Genomic DNA, 17,324 nt, shown 5'->3' on the forward strand with positions numbered 1-17,324 from the left:
CATTCTTAAACCAACATTCATCGTGTAATTAGTTCAATTTCAAGACATGTTCTCGATGCACACCAACAATTTAAACGATCATATATCAGAATCATGTTAAAGTATTGTAATCAAGCTTAAACAAAAACAAACAGAATCTAAACACAACACAAATAATTTGTCAAACAATCGATTTCAATACAACTAGTCAAGAAATATCGTGAAGAGAAGCCATGCTTGCCTTCACCGTAATAGGCAACCAAGAGCTCAATCGCTCATGGTGACATTAGCAAAGTTGGAGATGATGAACAGTTAATGGCCATGTTGAACACGAACTATTAGTGGTAGATGGAATGTCTCGACTAGATAAGATGACCGATTGACACCATAGAAAGATGGATCAACGCCGAGGAAGATGAAATGCCAAATGGACTCGCAGTGGTGGAAGGTGAAAAGACGCTTGAAAATGTTGAAGGATGACAAGGGAGAGATGGTTAGCAGATGGGGAAGATAGATCGACAACAGAGAAGATGAAACGCTATCAGAATATGAAGAGTCACGGTGATGGAAGATGAAACGATGCACGACCGACGATGCAAATTGATGAGGAGATGATGGAGATGAAAGAGACGATGGTTGATAGGAGTTTTAAGAGGTGAAGGGTCGCCAAAGTCGCTGCAAAATGGGAGATGAAGCTTAGGGTTTTGGTTGAGCAGCGACTGCTCAAAATGTGACCTTTCACTTTATTTATATAGCCAAGTTGGCAAATATTAGTTTAGTGCCTACAAGAAAAAATAACAAAAATAAATGCCAAATATAAATGACAATTTGACCCTGAACAACATTAAATAGACAAAATCAACCCTAATTAATAAATCAAACCCTAATATCAGCGTACACAATCTCAAAGTTCATTCCAAGCATGCAACATTTGCAAGAAAAATGTAGAATGTGATTTTTCATGAATAAATTCACAAATTCTTTAATTGTCTCAATATAATTTTAATTTAATCACAAATGAAATATTTTTATCACCTAAATAGAATTATTTTCATGACTGTAATAGACTAGCGCAGCAACCCACTGCCACGACCCCTCAATTAAGTCGCGGATACTTAGATGGGGAATCAAACATGAGATTGTGCGCCTATTCACACTATCTCCAATTCGTCCTAACCATCTGAGCTATCCACAAGATAGATATACAATGCTTAATAAGGTCCACATCTATTATATCAATCCATAGATACTTATAGATGTTAGGGTAGGTGCCCCAAAGCCAAAAAAATTGTAGTATTTGACTACTTGTAAAAACATGTTGATATCAATAAAAGACAATTTGACTATATTATGTCTAACTATATTATGTATATTGTATTTAGGATATGTTGTAATATATGTCCTTAGAATGATAGAATTATGACGAGGGTCTCAAATGCTTTAAATCTTGATTGTAAGAACCATATGATCACATTAGATGGCCATTCTAGAAATCGTTTGTAACCCCTGTATTATCTTGAAGTAAGGACATAGATAATACGGTAAGGCTATCATAGCGGTGAATAACCCTATCGAAAGATAGTAACAAATCTTGCATGTAAAAGTTGTTTGTTGACAACTTGGTGTGATGCATGGATGCTTGTAGTTGGCAAGTTCACTGGACATGATCAATTAGAGGATTTCATATGGAATATATCCTCTAACAGATGGTGATCCATGTGATCCTTAAACTTAAGATCACCAGAGCACCGTGTGTAAATATCAATGTAGTTTGACACTGGCCTAACGTAATCCTATATAGGGTTATCAATACGAAAGTGATTGGTTGCATTGAGAAGTACACTGTGACTATGGTGGATTGACACATGATTCATCACTCTTGATTACAGGAGAAATTATCTCACTCAATAATTCGATAAATGACAACAACCGCAAAACTATGGTCACAGTGGAATTGAGTCGTTAGTTTGAATTATTGAATAAGAACATATCAAGGTAGTATATTTGAAGTTGACATTTTTTCTGCACTTCAAACCTTGATGAGATAATGGATGATGAAAAGATTTGATTACACAATAACCATATCGTTGACATGTAGCTGATACACTGAATCTGAATCTATCAGGTGGCCCTGATGCTTGACTAGAGGCCAATATGGGTCCGTGTGTAATGAGACAATTGATTGAGTGTCAATTGCGATATTATCCATTGTCGATACGATAAGGAGCCTATGTGTTACACACTTAAAAGAGAAATCAAAGAAGATTTGGAGTAAGGGCATCTTCATCATTTCATGGTGAAAGGTATTTTGGTGATTCTTACATGCAATTAAGTTTACTGAAGGTTGTCGCCTGGAAGGTTGTTGCCTATGTTCGATTTTAATATTAAATTTTAATTTGTAAGATTATATATATATATATATATAAAGAATAAATAATCATTATTTAAATTAATTTATTAGTATATATGCATTTTAAATAGTGAATTATTATCGTATGATTAAAGCAATAATAATAAAATACTAAAATGACATTTTCTAAGTAAATTCTAATTATTTATTTACAAATAATGAATATTAGTGGATATTAAAGGGAATATTCTTTAACATATATGCTAAAGGAATATTAGAGTTAGAGTTTGCCTATAGAAGGGGCCTTATTTCTCAGTTAGCTCATTATTGCCTCCCAAGCTAAAAGTTGTAGAGAGAAAATTTCCTAGAAAATTTTCTCCCATTTTTCTTCTTTGAATCTTCACTCTCAAACTAGCAAATTGATTGTGTGGGTTTTGTTGTTTTTGTGTGGATCACTGTTAGTTCACTTCTCCTGAAGTGCAAGCATTTTTCCTTCAATCAAAATTGGTGGAGCCTCCAATCGAAGGTTTGACTATAACGATTCTTTAATATTTTTTGTATATTTGTTTTGAATGAGTTATTAACATCAATCTATGATCTGGGATTAAATGGGTTTCGAATAAAAATTTTGTTTATTATTCCGCACTTTATTCAATTAAAACCCTACAATAGAAAATAAATAGGCACTCAAAACAAATATATGCTCAAGCATCATTGACAGGGACGTAGCTAGGATTTTTACTGAGTGGGGTCAAAACATTTTAATTTGATAAATTTACAATAAAATATATGCTGAAGCAATAAGCATAAAAAATGTAATTTTAAAAGTTATACATACCAAATTATCAATTCTATAATCGTCATTAACGATTTTTCATATTCTAGAAACATTATATAATTGTTTCATTGATGATTCCATCAAATATCTCTCTCTTAATATATGTAATAAGACAATCATTTAACAATTGATCTCTCATTCGATTCAGTAGTCAATTTTTCACAATCTTCATTAAAACCCCAAATCTTATAACTTCGATTTTTCCAACAATTTCTACTAATCTAATAAAATTCAACTTATAAACCCATGAAAACTTATCAAATCTAACTCTAAATATCAAACAATTAACCAATATATCAAAATTAAATCAAATCTCTAAATATGTACAACTTAGGGTTTCATCAATTCTTTAAATCTATTCAAAATTAACTCGATAACTAACCAAAATTTATCAAATCCAACTTAAAACAACAAGTCATTAACCATACCTCAACATAAACAAAATTTAATCAAAACCCACATCAAAACCTAGGAATTTAATCTTCCAATTTCAAATTAATCAATTAATTAAACTCAACAAAAACCCATAGTTCATGATCTTTCATAAATTAAAAAAGCTAAAATGAAAGATTTATAAGCAAAAAAAAAAAAAAAAACGTATCATCTAACCTTGTAACCTTCAAAAGAGTAGCTTTTTTTTTAGCAATCCAACCAAAGAACGAAGCAAAAAAGTATGAGAGAAGAGGAGAGTAAATTAAGAATAGAGAAAATGTGAAAAATTGTAAATTAATACAAATTTTTGTAGGGTCAAAATTATCGATACCATAAAATATAAAGCTTATTTTTTTTAATAAAAAGTTTGAGTGAATTCAATTGAACTTATATTTTATATACTAGCTACGCCCCTGATTTTGGACCAACTTTGTACCAATTTCGGTTCACTTCAATATGAACAATAATTCTAAGTTATTCGATTGATTATAATATAACAAGTATGAAACAAAAATATTGGTAATAAACAAATAAATAATTCTATTTTATACATGAACAATATTCAAATAGAATAGAAGAGGAATGGATGTGATGACACAGACAAAAGTTGAATTTGGATTACGGTTGCTAATTATAAAGATTTTTTACTGAGGAGCCGCGCAACTAAAAGAATTATGGAAATGAGTTCAAATGGAAGAAAATCATTAGCATGATCGATATTAACAGGGTCCAAGTCCAACCTCTACTATCCAATAGGCTTACTAGAGACGATCGATATACAGTGGTACTTTAAAATACCCTATAAAAATAGAAGAAGAAACATTACGAAGTGGTACTGTTTTTGTATTGGGCAAGATAAGAAGAGCGAAGTGAAGTCGAAGAAGAAGAAGAAAGGGAGCGAGGACATGGGTTCAGAAGGGGAATCAGCAACGCCACCAAAAGCAAAAGATGCGAAAGAATGGGTGGAGGATCTGCAACGTACTGTCATTCAATCTAAAGACTCTGCTCTTCGTTCTGCTCGTTCTCTTCAACAAAACTCTTCCACCCATCTTCGTTCCTTGCAGGTTTTCGATTTATCGTTCTTCCCTTTTTATTTTCCAATTGAAATTTAACGACTTTTCCTTAATTATTCTTTGCTTTGTTTTTGTAGGATTCTTTTCCCCATGCCATCACCAAGTATACAGCTTACGAACAAGCTTTTCTCAACAAAATTAAAGGTCACTTCTTTACTTAACTTTCGTCTGTTTATTTTGTGATTTTATTTATACTCGGTTGAAATCTATGTGGGTTTAGTTTTTAACTGCTGGTTTTAGCTTGCCAGCTATAGGGTTTATCAAGAACATTGCTAAATTGGGAATGTTTTTCTTGGTTGGTTAATAATATGTTTGATTAAAATTGATGATATTTTGACCAGCTGACTCTTTGGTATTGTTCTTACAGAGGAGTTGAAGGGTGCACGGGAACACCCTGGTCCAGCTGTTGGAATTGCTCTTTCTGCTGGTGTCCTTCTCTTGCGAGGTATCGACCTGCTAATTTTAACTCTGGCTTGTTTTCAAGAAAGCAATTGGCAATTCTTGGTTCATTTACATACTTACTGATTGATTTCGCCAATTTGGTTTTGGTGTTCATGATGAACACCTATTCAGTTCCTTGTATCCATGTAAAAGTATGAGCCCTGGGCATTACTGCCTACTGCAGTTTTATTATAATTGATTTCATTTTCATTTGCTGACTTGACTCCAGTACACATATGTTTATGCTTTATAATGTTGAAGACTACGGATGATAATGTTTACTTTTCCTTTCATTAATGTTAATGGAGGGATGTGTTAGTTCTTAGGCTCCAACCTTTCAATTACCTCCCTGTACATGCATGTATGTGGTATCTTTGTATGCTTTTTCTTCCATTTCACACCCCTTGACTGCCTTTGGTATATCTTCCTGTATATTTTACACTCTCAATCTTATTTGAATTGATTCCTTAAGGTTTTCTCTGCAGGTCCGAGAAGATTTTTGTTTCGTCATACATTGGGTCGACTTCAAAGCGAGGAGGTATCTATCTTCTTTATTCTGTAGGAGCTCTTTTCTCCCCGTTGATATTATGAGTGGAAAGTTGATTATTTATCTGTCTGCACAATCTGTTAATAATTTAGAATGGGTACTAGCTAGTTCAGTTGGTTGGATTTCTTGGGATTGAATTCTGGTCACACCAAGGTGGGTTTGGGGTTTGGTTGAATTAGTAGGTTTGAAAATAGTTAAAATAAAAAAGTAAGAAAAACGTGTTTAGTACATTTAAGCTTAAGCCTCAGGCCCTAGGCTTCGTGTAATTCCAGTACTTCATCCTTTATTCACCTCCACAATTGGTTATGCAGGCAAAGTTTGTCAGGGCTGAGAAGAATGTCAAAGAGTTGAACCTCTCTGTTGATTTAATGAAGAAGGAGAGCAAAAAACTGCTGGAAAGGGCAAGTCTTGCTGAAAAGGATATGAAGCGTGGAGAAACGGAGCTCTTGTAAAGTGATCTTCACTACATTTTCTGTTGCAAAACTTTCTTTACAGATCTGTCCCTCATTGCTCCAAGTTATATTTTTGTAGGAATGCTGGAAGTCAAGTTCAGCGTCTCACTAAACAAGCTTACAAAGTTGAAACCCAAGCTGCAGGTACACATTCTTGATTGCACTTTCTTTTCCTTTATTATGATGTTTTGGTGGGAGGACTGTTGGAGTCTTGATTTGATATTTTTGGACTCCCGTAAAATTGTCTTGATGATAGAATTCTCTTTTCGAAAGGACATGAACTATGGCTATTCACACAAAACTTCTGTTGCCTTTTTTTCTCATCCCCTTGAACATTACCTGAAGTTGAAATCCAAACGTGTAGCGCTAGTTGATTTAATTATTTTTTTTTTCCCTCAATATTGAACTGAGCTTAATAAACCAAATATTTGGATTGGTTTGGCTCATTAGACACCTATTTTTTACCAAAAAGGTGTTGAGATGAATGTTCTAATAACAATGTAAGAATGTTGCCACTTCTATTGTATGTTTGGCGTAGATTTGATGGAAGGCCTGAGAGAAATCCCCGGTAGGGAGGCATTGAAACTTAGAGCTGAGGTAACTTCAACAACCTCTTCATTCTTACATAGATACATCCATAAATTACTGAAAACAAGGCTTTGGCTCTTGATTCTTCTTATCTCTCTTATGTTTTAATTAGGTTGCTTCTATGGCTTCACTCCTGCAGCGGCAGAGGGTTGCGCTCGATAAACGGATAATGAAGATCTCTGAGTTAGGAGTTCCTGTTTGATTCCGTATAGAAATTTTACTAAGTACTTGAATTTTTTTATTATCAATCGCATTAGAAATTGTTTGGTTATTCTGGTTTTGTACAAGCATTTGAAGATTGAAATAAGAGGAAATGCTGGTGCTGGATTTTGTTGGGATATTAAATTTACCCAGGATAAAATGCAGCACCTCTTGAATAGTAAAAAGTTGAAGCTAAAACATAAATGAAGCTGCTCATATTAATAATACTTTACATTCACATTCTGGAACTGACATCTGTTTCTTCTACGAACCTTATCAATGGAACTTAACTCTATAGTTATGCCAATACATAAATAGGAGGATCTGCTGCTCAAAAAACACAGCCAAATCTATTTTCTCATCTGTGAGAAGAGTTCGGGAGGCTTTCCAGTTCCTCCAGCACCCCCACCAAATGCTGATCCTTGTTGGCTGCCGAAAGCTCCAAATCCACCACCACCTGCAAATGTTTACATATGACAATGATCAGCAAAACCATGTCACCTTCATAAGGACTTAAACCCAAAACAGGGGAAAGATCAATATAAAAACTGCTACCTGCTACAGCAAATCCACCACCACCTGAGGCAGCAGCTGCAAAGCCTCCACCAGCTGGGGCAGCAGCTGCAAAGCCTCCACTAGCAGGAGCCATTCCACCAAAGCCTCCTCCAGAAGCGACACCAGAAAATCCGCCACCACCTGAGGCCAAATTAGCAAATCCACCACTCCCAGAAGCAACAGCAGCAAATCCACCTCCAGTTGCAGAACTTGAAAAACCACCTGTGGGGCTAGGAGCAGCAAAACCACCACCAAAGCTACTTGCAGAAGCAAAACCTGCTCCTGGTAGACCAGCACCAATTTGTCTTGACTGTCCAAACGAACCAAGAACTGACCCCAATGCTTGCTGGCCAGACCCAATCTGGGCTGGTTGGCCAAATCCAGTTTGGGCGGAAGCTTGAGGAGTTGCTGTAGTACCAAATCCTCCGGAAAAAGAACTGAAAGCCGTTGGCTGAGATGGTTGGGAAGACTGTGGAGATTCAAAGCTAAAAGATGCAGGCCGGAACAGCTGTCCACTAGGAACTGACACGGTGAAAGGTGAACTTACTGGACTTGTTGCAGCATTGCCAAAAAGACCACCAAACGGATTTGGTTTAGGTGCAGATGGATTGGGAGTTGAGCCAATTCCGAAACCACCAAGGCTTCCCAAGCTAAGCTCAGTTGTCTGGCTGGTCTCAGGAGCTTCCTCCTCCATCTCATCCTCCTGTGAAACTGCAATGTCCAAACTTTCATTCTTGCCACCAGTGGTAGTTGCAGAAGTTGGGATCGGTGATGAAAACAGAGTGTTTGCAGTAGATAACTCTTCTCGTTGAGCATTTGATAACACACTAAATACATTACCTGCCGTATTTGTAAAACTAGGCTTGCTTCCAGGTGCCAATGAAGTTGGAGTATGAACAGCAGAGGCAGATGACACTGAAGTTGGAGTTTCAACTGCAGAGGTAGATGACACTGAAGTTGGAGCTTCAACTGCAGAGGTAGATGACACAGAAGTTTCAAGCTTTGAACCAAATCCAGCCACTGGAGAACCTGGCTGCACTGGCTTTGTTTGTATAGTAGCATTGCCTTCTGTTTTTGAAATAAGTTTATCCGTAGAGAGTTGAGGTTCTGTTTTAGGAGACTCTGACGTCAAGCTCACAGCAGGGGTATTAGATAAGGACACTGGTGTTTTGAGAGCCTGAACAGAGAAGAAACTAGAAGAGGAAAAAGTTGTAAAGGAAGAAGCTGATACTGAGGATGGGGAAGCAATTGGTAAGGTAGAAGGTAAGGACATGGATATTGAAGAAACTATTGGCTTAACATCTATGGAAGCTTTAGAAGTAGTCAAAGACTCACCAAATGACATTGCAGATGATGAGGAAGTTGAAGACAATGTGGATAATGTGGATGGGGAAGCATTTGAAAAATTAAACATTGGAGATAATAAAGCAGGTGGCATTGAGAATGCAGGAGAGGTTGATACTTTTTCACCAGGTTTGCTTTTGGTTGCAACATCAAACTGTGCAACTTTTCCAGGAAGGGCAGAAGCCGTTGGGATAGCTGCTGATATTGATAATTGAGCATCACGATTTTTACCCGATTCAATAGTCACAATTTTTGTAGTTGTCAGCAGAGGTTTCTCACTTTCAATTGTTGAATTTGCTGACAAACTCCCTTTACCATTTGAATTTGGTGTTTCACTGGTTTTCTTTGATAACGATGGAGCAAATGAGGGCAACACTGTATGGGTAGATGGCTTTTGATTTACGCTAGTCTCAGATTGCAAAATTGGCCTGGTCTCACCAATCAAAACCGAATTAGACTTATCAACATGGCTTGATTTATCTGCAGTGATATCATATCTAGCATGATTTTGCCCTCCCATAAGTGGCAATTGCAGAGCTGAATGTGATGATATTGCAGCAGTGTTACTTTGGTACACAGGAAACTTCGGCCCCGTAGATTGAGATGGTCCTACTGGATCATTGGCCCATCTGAACAAGGTTGACTGGTTTTCAGAAGCCTGTTTTAGTGAAGTTTCCTGAATGCCTGCCAAAGATAAATATACACAGAGAAAACACCCAATTACTATTTCTGGTAACATAACAGGTATGCACATACAAATATGGTCAGAAACTGAGAATGACTCTTACCTTCGTTTCCAGATAGGTACAAGGATGATGAAGGCGTTGCTCGATCCTTTGGACGAACAATTGCCGCTCCATTTGACATGTGAGGGCTAACATATTTCTTATCGCTCAAGGATAATTTATTTGGACTCGCCTTCTGATGTTCTTGCAAAAGCATTCTTTTCACAGTTGTTTTAGGTGGCTCAAAGCTAGCCCAACTCTGCAACAAGATCATGCAAACATATGTACATTAAATGAAGATTTGTTAAACAGGCCAAAGATTGGTGGTATGCAATTCCTTGTCTCAGTGAAGACACTCTCCTTCACTCACAACTAGAGATGGCAATGGACCCAGTATTTCCGAGTACCTGGCCCGGCCCGGCTAGAAAGACCAGGCTTTACCTGTTGTTAGCAGGCTTGGGCTTGGGCCTAAGACTGATTTTAGGGCCCACCTTGGGGTACGGACCAAGCATGAGTATGTCTTCAGTCCTGGCCCAGCCCGGCCCAGCCCGGCCCAAAAATTTTACTAAATTACCCTTATAGTATATATCTAATTACACATTTATCCTACATATATATAAAAAAAAATTGAAATTTATTAATATTTGGTGAGTATTCAAAAATAAATTAATATTTAAAAACTGTAGAATTAAAAATATAAAAAAATTGAAATTTATTAATATTTAAAATTCACATTATAAAAATGGGTAGCCTTGGGCTTAGACTAAGATTACAAAAAGCCCGTCAGGCCAGGCTTGGGCTTTACCCGTCATACCCATGACAGGCCCAGGCCGGGACTGGGCCTTTGTCATGGGGTCGAGCTTGAGCCCGGGCCAAGGGGTACCTAGTCCCGGCCCGGCCCATTGCCATCTCTAGTCACAGCCAAACACATTTAACAGAAGATGTTGGGTGGGTGGGGAGGGTTGGGGTGTTATTGGTGTTTGAAGAATAGGAAATTGGATGCAATAAGTGGTATAACCACACTATCTAGTAGGAAAAGCCCTGGCAGGATGAACTTAAAAGATATATTACTACTTTCACTTCTGAGTTGTAGTGGTGGACAGAGCGACAGACAGCTATGAAATTAGATATACCGAAAAGGTTTTCGATGTACAAGGTAAACAACAAAAAAATGTAGTCCAAGAAAATTACCCTGTCCAGTGAGTCTCTCCTCCTCCTTGCAGTTTCTGGATCATAACTTTTCATAGCACTTGATTGGCGTCTCCTGGAATGATCTTTGGTAGCAGCAGAACCAGAAGAAAGTAGAAGTTTCTTCATGGAAGAGGGGTCAGTAACTTTTGCATCAGGAGAGCTGAAAGAGGCATCATAAGGAATTCCAATTGTTTCAAATAACTCCTTTTTTACATTTTGTTGTTTCATAGGAGACTCTATAGTCAGAACACCCATTTGTTTGGAAAGGCGTTCAGAGAGTAGCTCTGCAGCTGCTAATTGTGAACTCATTGTGGTATGCAAGCTATGCAGAGATTGAATGCATCTGCAGAGATGCACATAAATAAAAACATCATGATTGGCAGATTTTAAAAAGCTCATATGAATCACCTCTTCCATCTACTTCATACAAGTTCACAAGAATCATAATATTATATCAATCAATGTCAGAAAAACTAAGCACTTTCTTTTTGGGTTGGCTGATGTAAAAAAACTACTAGAATCAAAAGCTTAAGCTATCAAGTAAGAGCCCAAAATTAATATTTAATTCTAATAAGCTGCCTCACATGTGACTTGGACCATATAAATAGACAGATGATGGATCACACCAACCATAAATACAGATTAATAGAAATACAAATGTAAATACATTTACACATGGCGAACTCAAACTCAAACTCAAACTCAAACCTTGTGCTTTGATACTATGTTACCATTTGACTCAAAAGCTTAAACTATTGAGTTAGAGCCTGACATTAATATTTAAGTATAACCAGTTGGAAGCATTTATACCAAAGTGGCACACAGATTTATCAATTATAATCGTACCTTGAAAGCCCAACTTTACTCTGAGGAGCTCTCCGACCTACATGAAGGCCATCATTTTCACCAAATTTATTGAGTTCAAGGGTATTGAAATGCTGCTCCAACTCAATTAATTGATTGGTCAAATCCTGTAAGGGGGAAAAGGTTAACACAATTCAATCCTGTGTTGGACACATCTGCCACTTGTGAAATAACATAATGATATACCTGATTTAATTGTAATATCTGCCGCCGCTTCAGCTCAAGTTCAGGACTCAACTTCTGGCGATTCCAGAGGTCCCAATATCGGCAATCAGAAGCTTGCTTAACAACGCCTTCCATGTATATTTTCCTTGCCAAAACTGAAAGCCAGTTTTACAACCATTTGGTAAAACATTTGATATGTTAACTTCAATTTCTGTTTCTTTTTGACATCTTTCTTAACATAATTTACAGCTCCTTTAGATATTCATAAAATCCATTTAATTACGTATCTATTCCTCTGCAAAAAGTTGCTGCATGTCAATGTTTAAGCACAGATTACAGAGTACCTTGAACAGTTTTATCAAGAAGATTCTGGATCTCTTCAAGCCGTTCATCCATTATGCTCTACAAATTTGACAAGCAATCAAGATAAGAGCTGGGCAAAACACTGTAAAAAATACCTTGATGAAAAGCATGAACTCCAAACCAAATGGCTAGCACTTGAAGATGTTTAGGATACATTTAAATTAGTAACTCATCATAAATACAAGGAATAGTGCACAATGATATAAATGAACTAGGGGCCACTCCCCTTATCTATGTTGGTCTAGTTTGTCTTTGTGTTTCTCATGTTTAGCAATCTCGTTACATGTAATTAAATGGGAATGGCAATGCCCCTTTTCACCTTACATGCATAAAAAGAAAAGAAAAACAACTTTGAGAAAAACAACTTTGCATTTGAGACCCAATAAATGCATGTTAAAGTAACTGGTTTGACAGTAATTAGTTATAAAATTTTAAAAGACAAGAAAATAATTGTGGGTGGAGATATGTCGATTTGCCCAAGGATCTTTTTCGGTGGACATGTGAGATGGTTATATGATTTAATAAGGAATAGATTGGCACTTGTGCTATTGTGTATTAAGGGTGAAGTGAGGAATGAAGAGAGATAAGAAATACTTTGGATTTAATTTATTTTATCTCTCCTTATCTCTGCTTCAAGATAAAACAATTACAGTCTATTTAGAGGCAAACTTAGGATGAACCTAATTAATTACATGAATCATAATTAATAATTCAGCACAAGTAGATTGTTACTTTTCTAGTTTATTTGTATTCAAAACCTCCTAAGTAATCAAGTTGGAGAAGAACTTTTTGGAAAAAGCTACCTCCAAGTTGAACTTATGATTGAGTTCAGTGATGCTTATGTTTTACTAGAACTGAGACAAAAATTTAGCAAGTTATCGTCTTTACTCCCCCAAATTCTGGCATATATGAAGATATATCTAAGTCTGTAAAAATAATATGAAATAAGATATGAGCCATTGGTGAGAAAGTCACCCTCCACATTCGGCATTTTTCAGAAAGAGTCCCGATGCCCTGCTCCAATTCTTGAACTTTACTCATCTGAGAAATAGTGCAGGCATCCCTAAAGCCACCTCTCTCTTCTATTGACTGCAGAAGTGCATCCAACTCCTTGGTCATCTCTTTAAGCTGTTCAATGGAAGGAAAGAAAAAGGATGGAAAAGAGCAAAAATCAGTTGTCAAAATTACAAGTCCCTCAACCAAATGAACAACAAAGAGAAAGATAATTACACAAACACAAACAAACAAATGCAGAGACAAACACAAATGACACTGAACAAGATGCATCAACAGAATGCATGGGCATGTAATGTAAATGGACAAAGGAAGATGAGAATAGTAGCCTTTGATCCTCAAATAGGCAAGCAAAAATAATCACAAGGAACAAATAGAGTTAAAGCCTGGTTCCCCTTTTTCAAGCTTTAGAAATATAATTAGCAAGTATGTGCTAGTATATGATGCTTGTGAAAATTTAAGCATGGCATAGATTATTTTAAATCTCAGTCACTGTTGCACAGATATCGACCTAAGAAATTTCTGGAGATGTCAACCTATACCAGCTTTGAACTTTCACAAAGTTGTCAAGGTACAAGTAAAAACTTTCCATATTCATATTAATAGAATAGAATATCGTATGATAACTATGTAAACAAGGAGAAAGAACAAATATGAAGTTGCCCATCACCCAGATACAGGGAAATGTGTAAAAGATGAAGAGAGACCATAAAATGTTCATTACATTGCCAGACTGTTTCGATAAGTTTGGTTCTGAATTTGGCATTCCTGAAACAGCAGCTTTGTAGTCATCTCTGGAAGGATAAAGCTTATTGTTGTGAGACTTTCCAGAAGCAAAATTTGTTTGTGTTGAAGATTGCAAACTACGTATGGATGGTAACAACTCAATTTTCCCCATCTCGGTTGAAGTTCTCAGACCATCACCCTGGACTGGTCTAGTAGAAAAATTGACTGAAGATGATGTCCCCCTGGCATCCTTCCAAGGGAAAGGTTTTCCAGCAAAGCCACCAGAAACATTTGCAGCACCTACACTAGTGCCAAAATTTTCAGAATTTTTACCTTGAATGTGACTTGAAGGTATAACTGGTGATTTGACATCAGATTCATTTACAAATACGTTTTTCCCACTTGACCATGATTGAGATGTTGCACTCTGTAAGCCAGCTGATCCAGTCTTTCCAAGCAACTCCTTACCAAACTCAAAGCTTTTTGATACATCCTTCTGATTTGATATGCTAGGGACATCAGTTGGAACTTTTCCTGCAAAAGCAGAAAATTCTGATACAAACCCTGCAATGTTTTGAGTTTCTGTCTTGCTGGAATTCTGAACTGCATAACGAGGTTCCTCTTGATGAGAAACCTCAGAAGATGATTGCCCCAAATTTGTGCTTTGCTGCACAGAGAGCTGTACTTGTTGACCAACAGTACCTTCCAAATCCCGGTTTCCAGATGTGGTATCTTTATGGGATATTTGATTGGCAGGTGAAGATATATATTTTATAAGGAAATACTGTTTTTACCATTAATTATGCCTAAAAAAATGTAATGAATGAAAATTGAATATCTCCAACTTTCTCTTAAATTTTTCATCTTTTAAATAATGTGTTAATTGTTATGTGTCATATTCTTCTTTGCACGAGACAAGCATCATCATTTATATATGTGAATAGAAAATAAATTAAAATTTAGGATGCATAAGATTATTCGAAATTAATATTATATGAACCCATTAAATTGTTATGTACACACAATATCTCATTTTACGCATCCTCAAATTTCAAGAATTAGAACCGCATTTTTTGAAAATCCTAAAATACCTTAATATTTTTCACTCTCACATGCCAGACTATACTATCTATAAAAACGAGGGCTTCGTTTGGTTGCCAATTGGGAATACTACTTTTAGTATTCCCAAAAAAGTTAAACAGTAAAATACCCAAAAACTCTGATTTTTAGGAATACTACTCTCAATATTATTCAATTTTTTTTAAACCCCTTAAATTTGATAATTTAATTAAATACACCTAAATTTTTTTTTAAAATTGCAAAAACACCCCAGTAATCCACATTTACCAGATTCCGGCTACCACTGCCGGAAAATGACCGGAATCTGTTAGGATGGCGTACTACCGACTGAATCTGATCGATAGTACACCGATCTAGCATTTTTCGGTCAGATCCACGGTGGATCTGGCTGGAAAAGGCCAGATCTAAGGCCAAAGATTTGGCCGTTGACGGCCAGATCTTTGGCTGTAACAGTTGGAAACGATGGCCAACAAACGATCGTCGTTGACCATCAACGACGATCGTTTGTTGGCCGTCATTGACGAGCAAATACGGTCAGATCTGGCCGTAGATCTGGCCTTTGCTGGCCAGATCTACCGTGAATTTGATCAAAAAAAGCTATATCGGTATACGACCGACAAGATCCAACAGGTCATGTACCGATACGATAAATCTAGCTACCCTCCGATGGTGGTGGCTGACTGTCCGTATTTGAGATTGGATTGAAGGTATTTTTATTAACTTTTAATGTTTTATTATAAGAATTTTTATAAATAAATAAATATATGAGATATTTTATTAATTTATAAATTTTATATAATAATATCCGTCCAATTTAATTTTTTTAAACTTTTTTCAGACAATTTTTCACAAAAACACCTTATTGTGAACAAAAAAAGCCGAGAAATTGCGGCCATCTAAGTTGACGCCTTCTTCAGGCTTCAGTCACTTCACATTAGTGAGAGCATAAAGCTGCAAAGAATCATTTTCTGCACATATTTCAAATACCGCTGCTCCCTCTATTTAACACCTTATAAACTAAAAAAAAATCAAATCGTAGTATTATTATCTTAATAGGTGATCTTAAAATTTATATTAAGGGTATTTTAGAATTATGATAATTATATTAAATCTTTTATAATTATATTAATTTTTTTATAATTATGTTATTATGATAGAATTAAAATTATTTTATTATCTTCTTATAATTAGATAAAATATTTTATTAGATTTGAATTAGGAAATTACAGTCTTTTTGGCCCAAAAGGACTCTAATTGCCTAATTCAAATCTAAAAAAATATTATATTCTAATTATAAAAAGATAATAAGATAATCTTAATTCCTAATTCTATCCCAATAAGATAATAGCATAATTATAAAAAATTTAACATAATTATTCTAATTCTAAAATAATCTTAACTGTTTGGACCCAATAACTCAAAGATGAGTTTATGAAGCAAACCTCTTTTACCAAAGGCTCATCCGCGTCCTTGTTGCTCACTTTTCGAAACTGAAATATATATATATATATATAGAGAATTCTGTAGAAGAATTTTTGTTCATTTCTAATTTGGATGCACATAAAAATGAAAATAGAATGAGCTCTTGTGAGTAAAAAATTCCTGAATTATTGCCCATCAATAATAGTTTTTTTGAAATAGGATCGGCTTGTTTTAGGGGTGTTACACGAATCGAGCCACTCGTGAGCCAGCTCAATTCAACCGATCACGGCTTGACTCGGGTGGAATCGAGTCGGCTTGGCTCAGTTTGTGTAAAACTTTGAGTCGAGTTCGAACCTCGCCTAGCTTCACTTGATTGGCCCATGAGCCGACTTTGACTCGATATTTTTTTTTTCCAAATCGATAAAACCCTAAATTAGAGAAATCCATCCTACAAGCATGATATTTGTCGTCACCAAAATAGCAAATCCTTGCACCTGTAGCTCACCGTTGCCATCGTTTTGATTCAGAGCTTAGAGGGCGTTGCTGTCACTTTGCTTCACTCCTTAGCCTTCGCCGTCGCCACAATCTTGTTAGAGTATACAAGGTAATGATACTTTATTTTAGGAAGAGAGCACATGATGAAACAATATAGCAGAGAAAAAAGAAAACAAGTGACGATGAAACAGGAAGAAGATAAAAAAAATGGTCACATGATGAAGACGCAAGTGATATAAATTAAAGAAGAGAAATGCTAGAGGTAAAAGACTCTTCAAAAGAATATTTGTACATGTATAAAACGATGTAGCAGCTGAACCTCATCACTAGTTTCCACATCACTTGCGCTCTCTCTTTAGTCTTTTCTCTTTCTTTTCCTTCTCTTCTTTCTCTCCCTCAATCTTCTCTCCATTTTGTAGATCTAAGGGGAAAAAAAACCTAATTTTTTCTTTTTTGCCCTTTATCATTGATTTTCTAAA

At 36.0% G+C, this 17,324-nt stretch overlaps 2 protein-coding genes across 2 annotated transcripts; one reads left to right on the plus strand and one right to left on the minus strand.

The window, feature by feature from the left end:
* Positions 1-4,504: 4,504 nt before the first annotated feature.
* LOC116128758 (RGS1-HXK1-interacting protein 1-like) lies at positions 4,505-7,013 on the plus strand. The gene is made up of 8 exons (XM_031414505.1): positions 4,505-4,663; positions 4,750-4,816; positions 5,040-5,117; positions 5,599-5,651; positions 5,972-6,108; positions 6,192-6,256; positions 6,651-6,709; positions 6,813-7,013. Exons 1-8 carry the CDS (start codon positions 4,505-4,507, stop codon positions 6,900-6,902), a joined length of 708 nt encoding a protein of 235 aa, XP_031270365.1. The 3' UTR covers positions 6,903-7,013.
* Positions 7,014-7,251: 238 nt separating this feature from the next.
* Positions 7,252-16,864, minus strand: LOC116128759 (nuclear pore complex protein NUP214-like). The gene is made up of 11 exons (XM_031414506.1): positions 16,856-16,864; positions 13,847-14,632; positions 13,084-13,236; positions 12,090-12,147; positions 11,767-11,900; positions 11,563-11,687; positions 10,717-11,059; positions 9,589-9,784; positions 7,562-9,484; positions 7,457-7,531; positions 7,252-7,358 (listed from the first exon to the last, which is right to left on the minus strand). The coding sequence occupies exons 1-11, from the start codon at positions 16,862-16,864 to the stop codon at positions 7,252-7,254; spliced, it is 3,909 nt and encodes a 1,302-aa protein (XP_031270366.1).
* Between the last annotated feature and the right edge of the window lie 460 nt (positions 16,865-17,324).

The sequence above is a fragment of the Pistacia vera genome, unplaced genomic scaffold (assembly GCF_008641045.1).
Source record: "Pistacia vera cultivar Batoury unplaced genomic scaffold, PisVer_v2 Contig204, whole genome shotgun sequence".
NCBI lineage: Eukaryota > Viridiplantae > Streptophyta > Magnoliopsida > Sapindales > Anacardiaceae > Pistacia > Pistacia vera.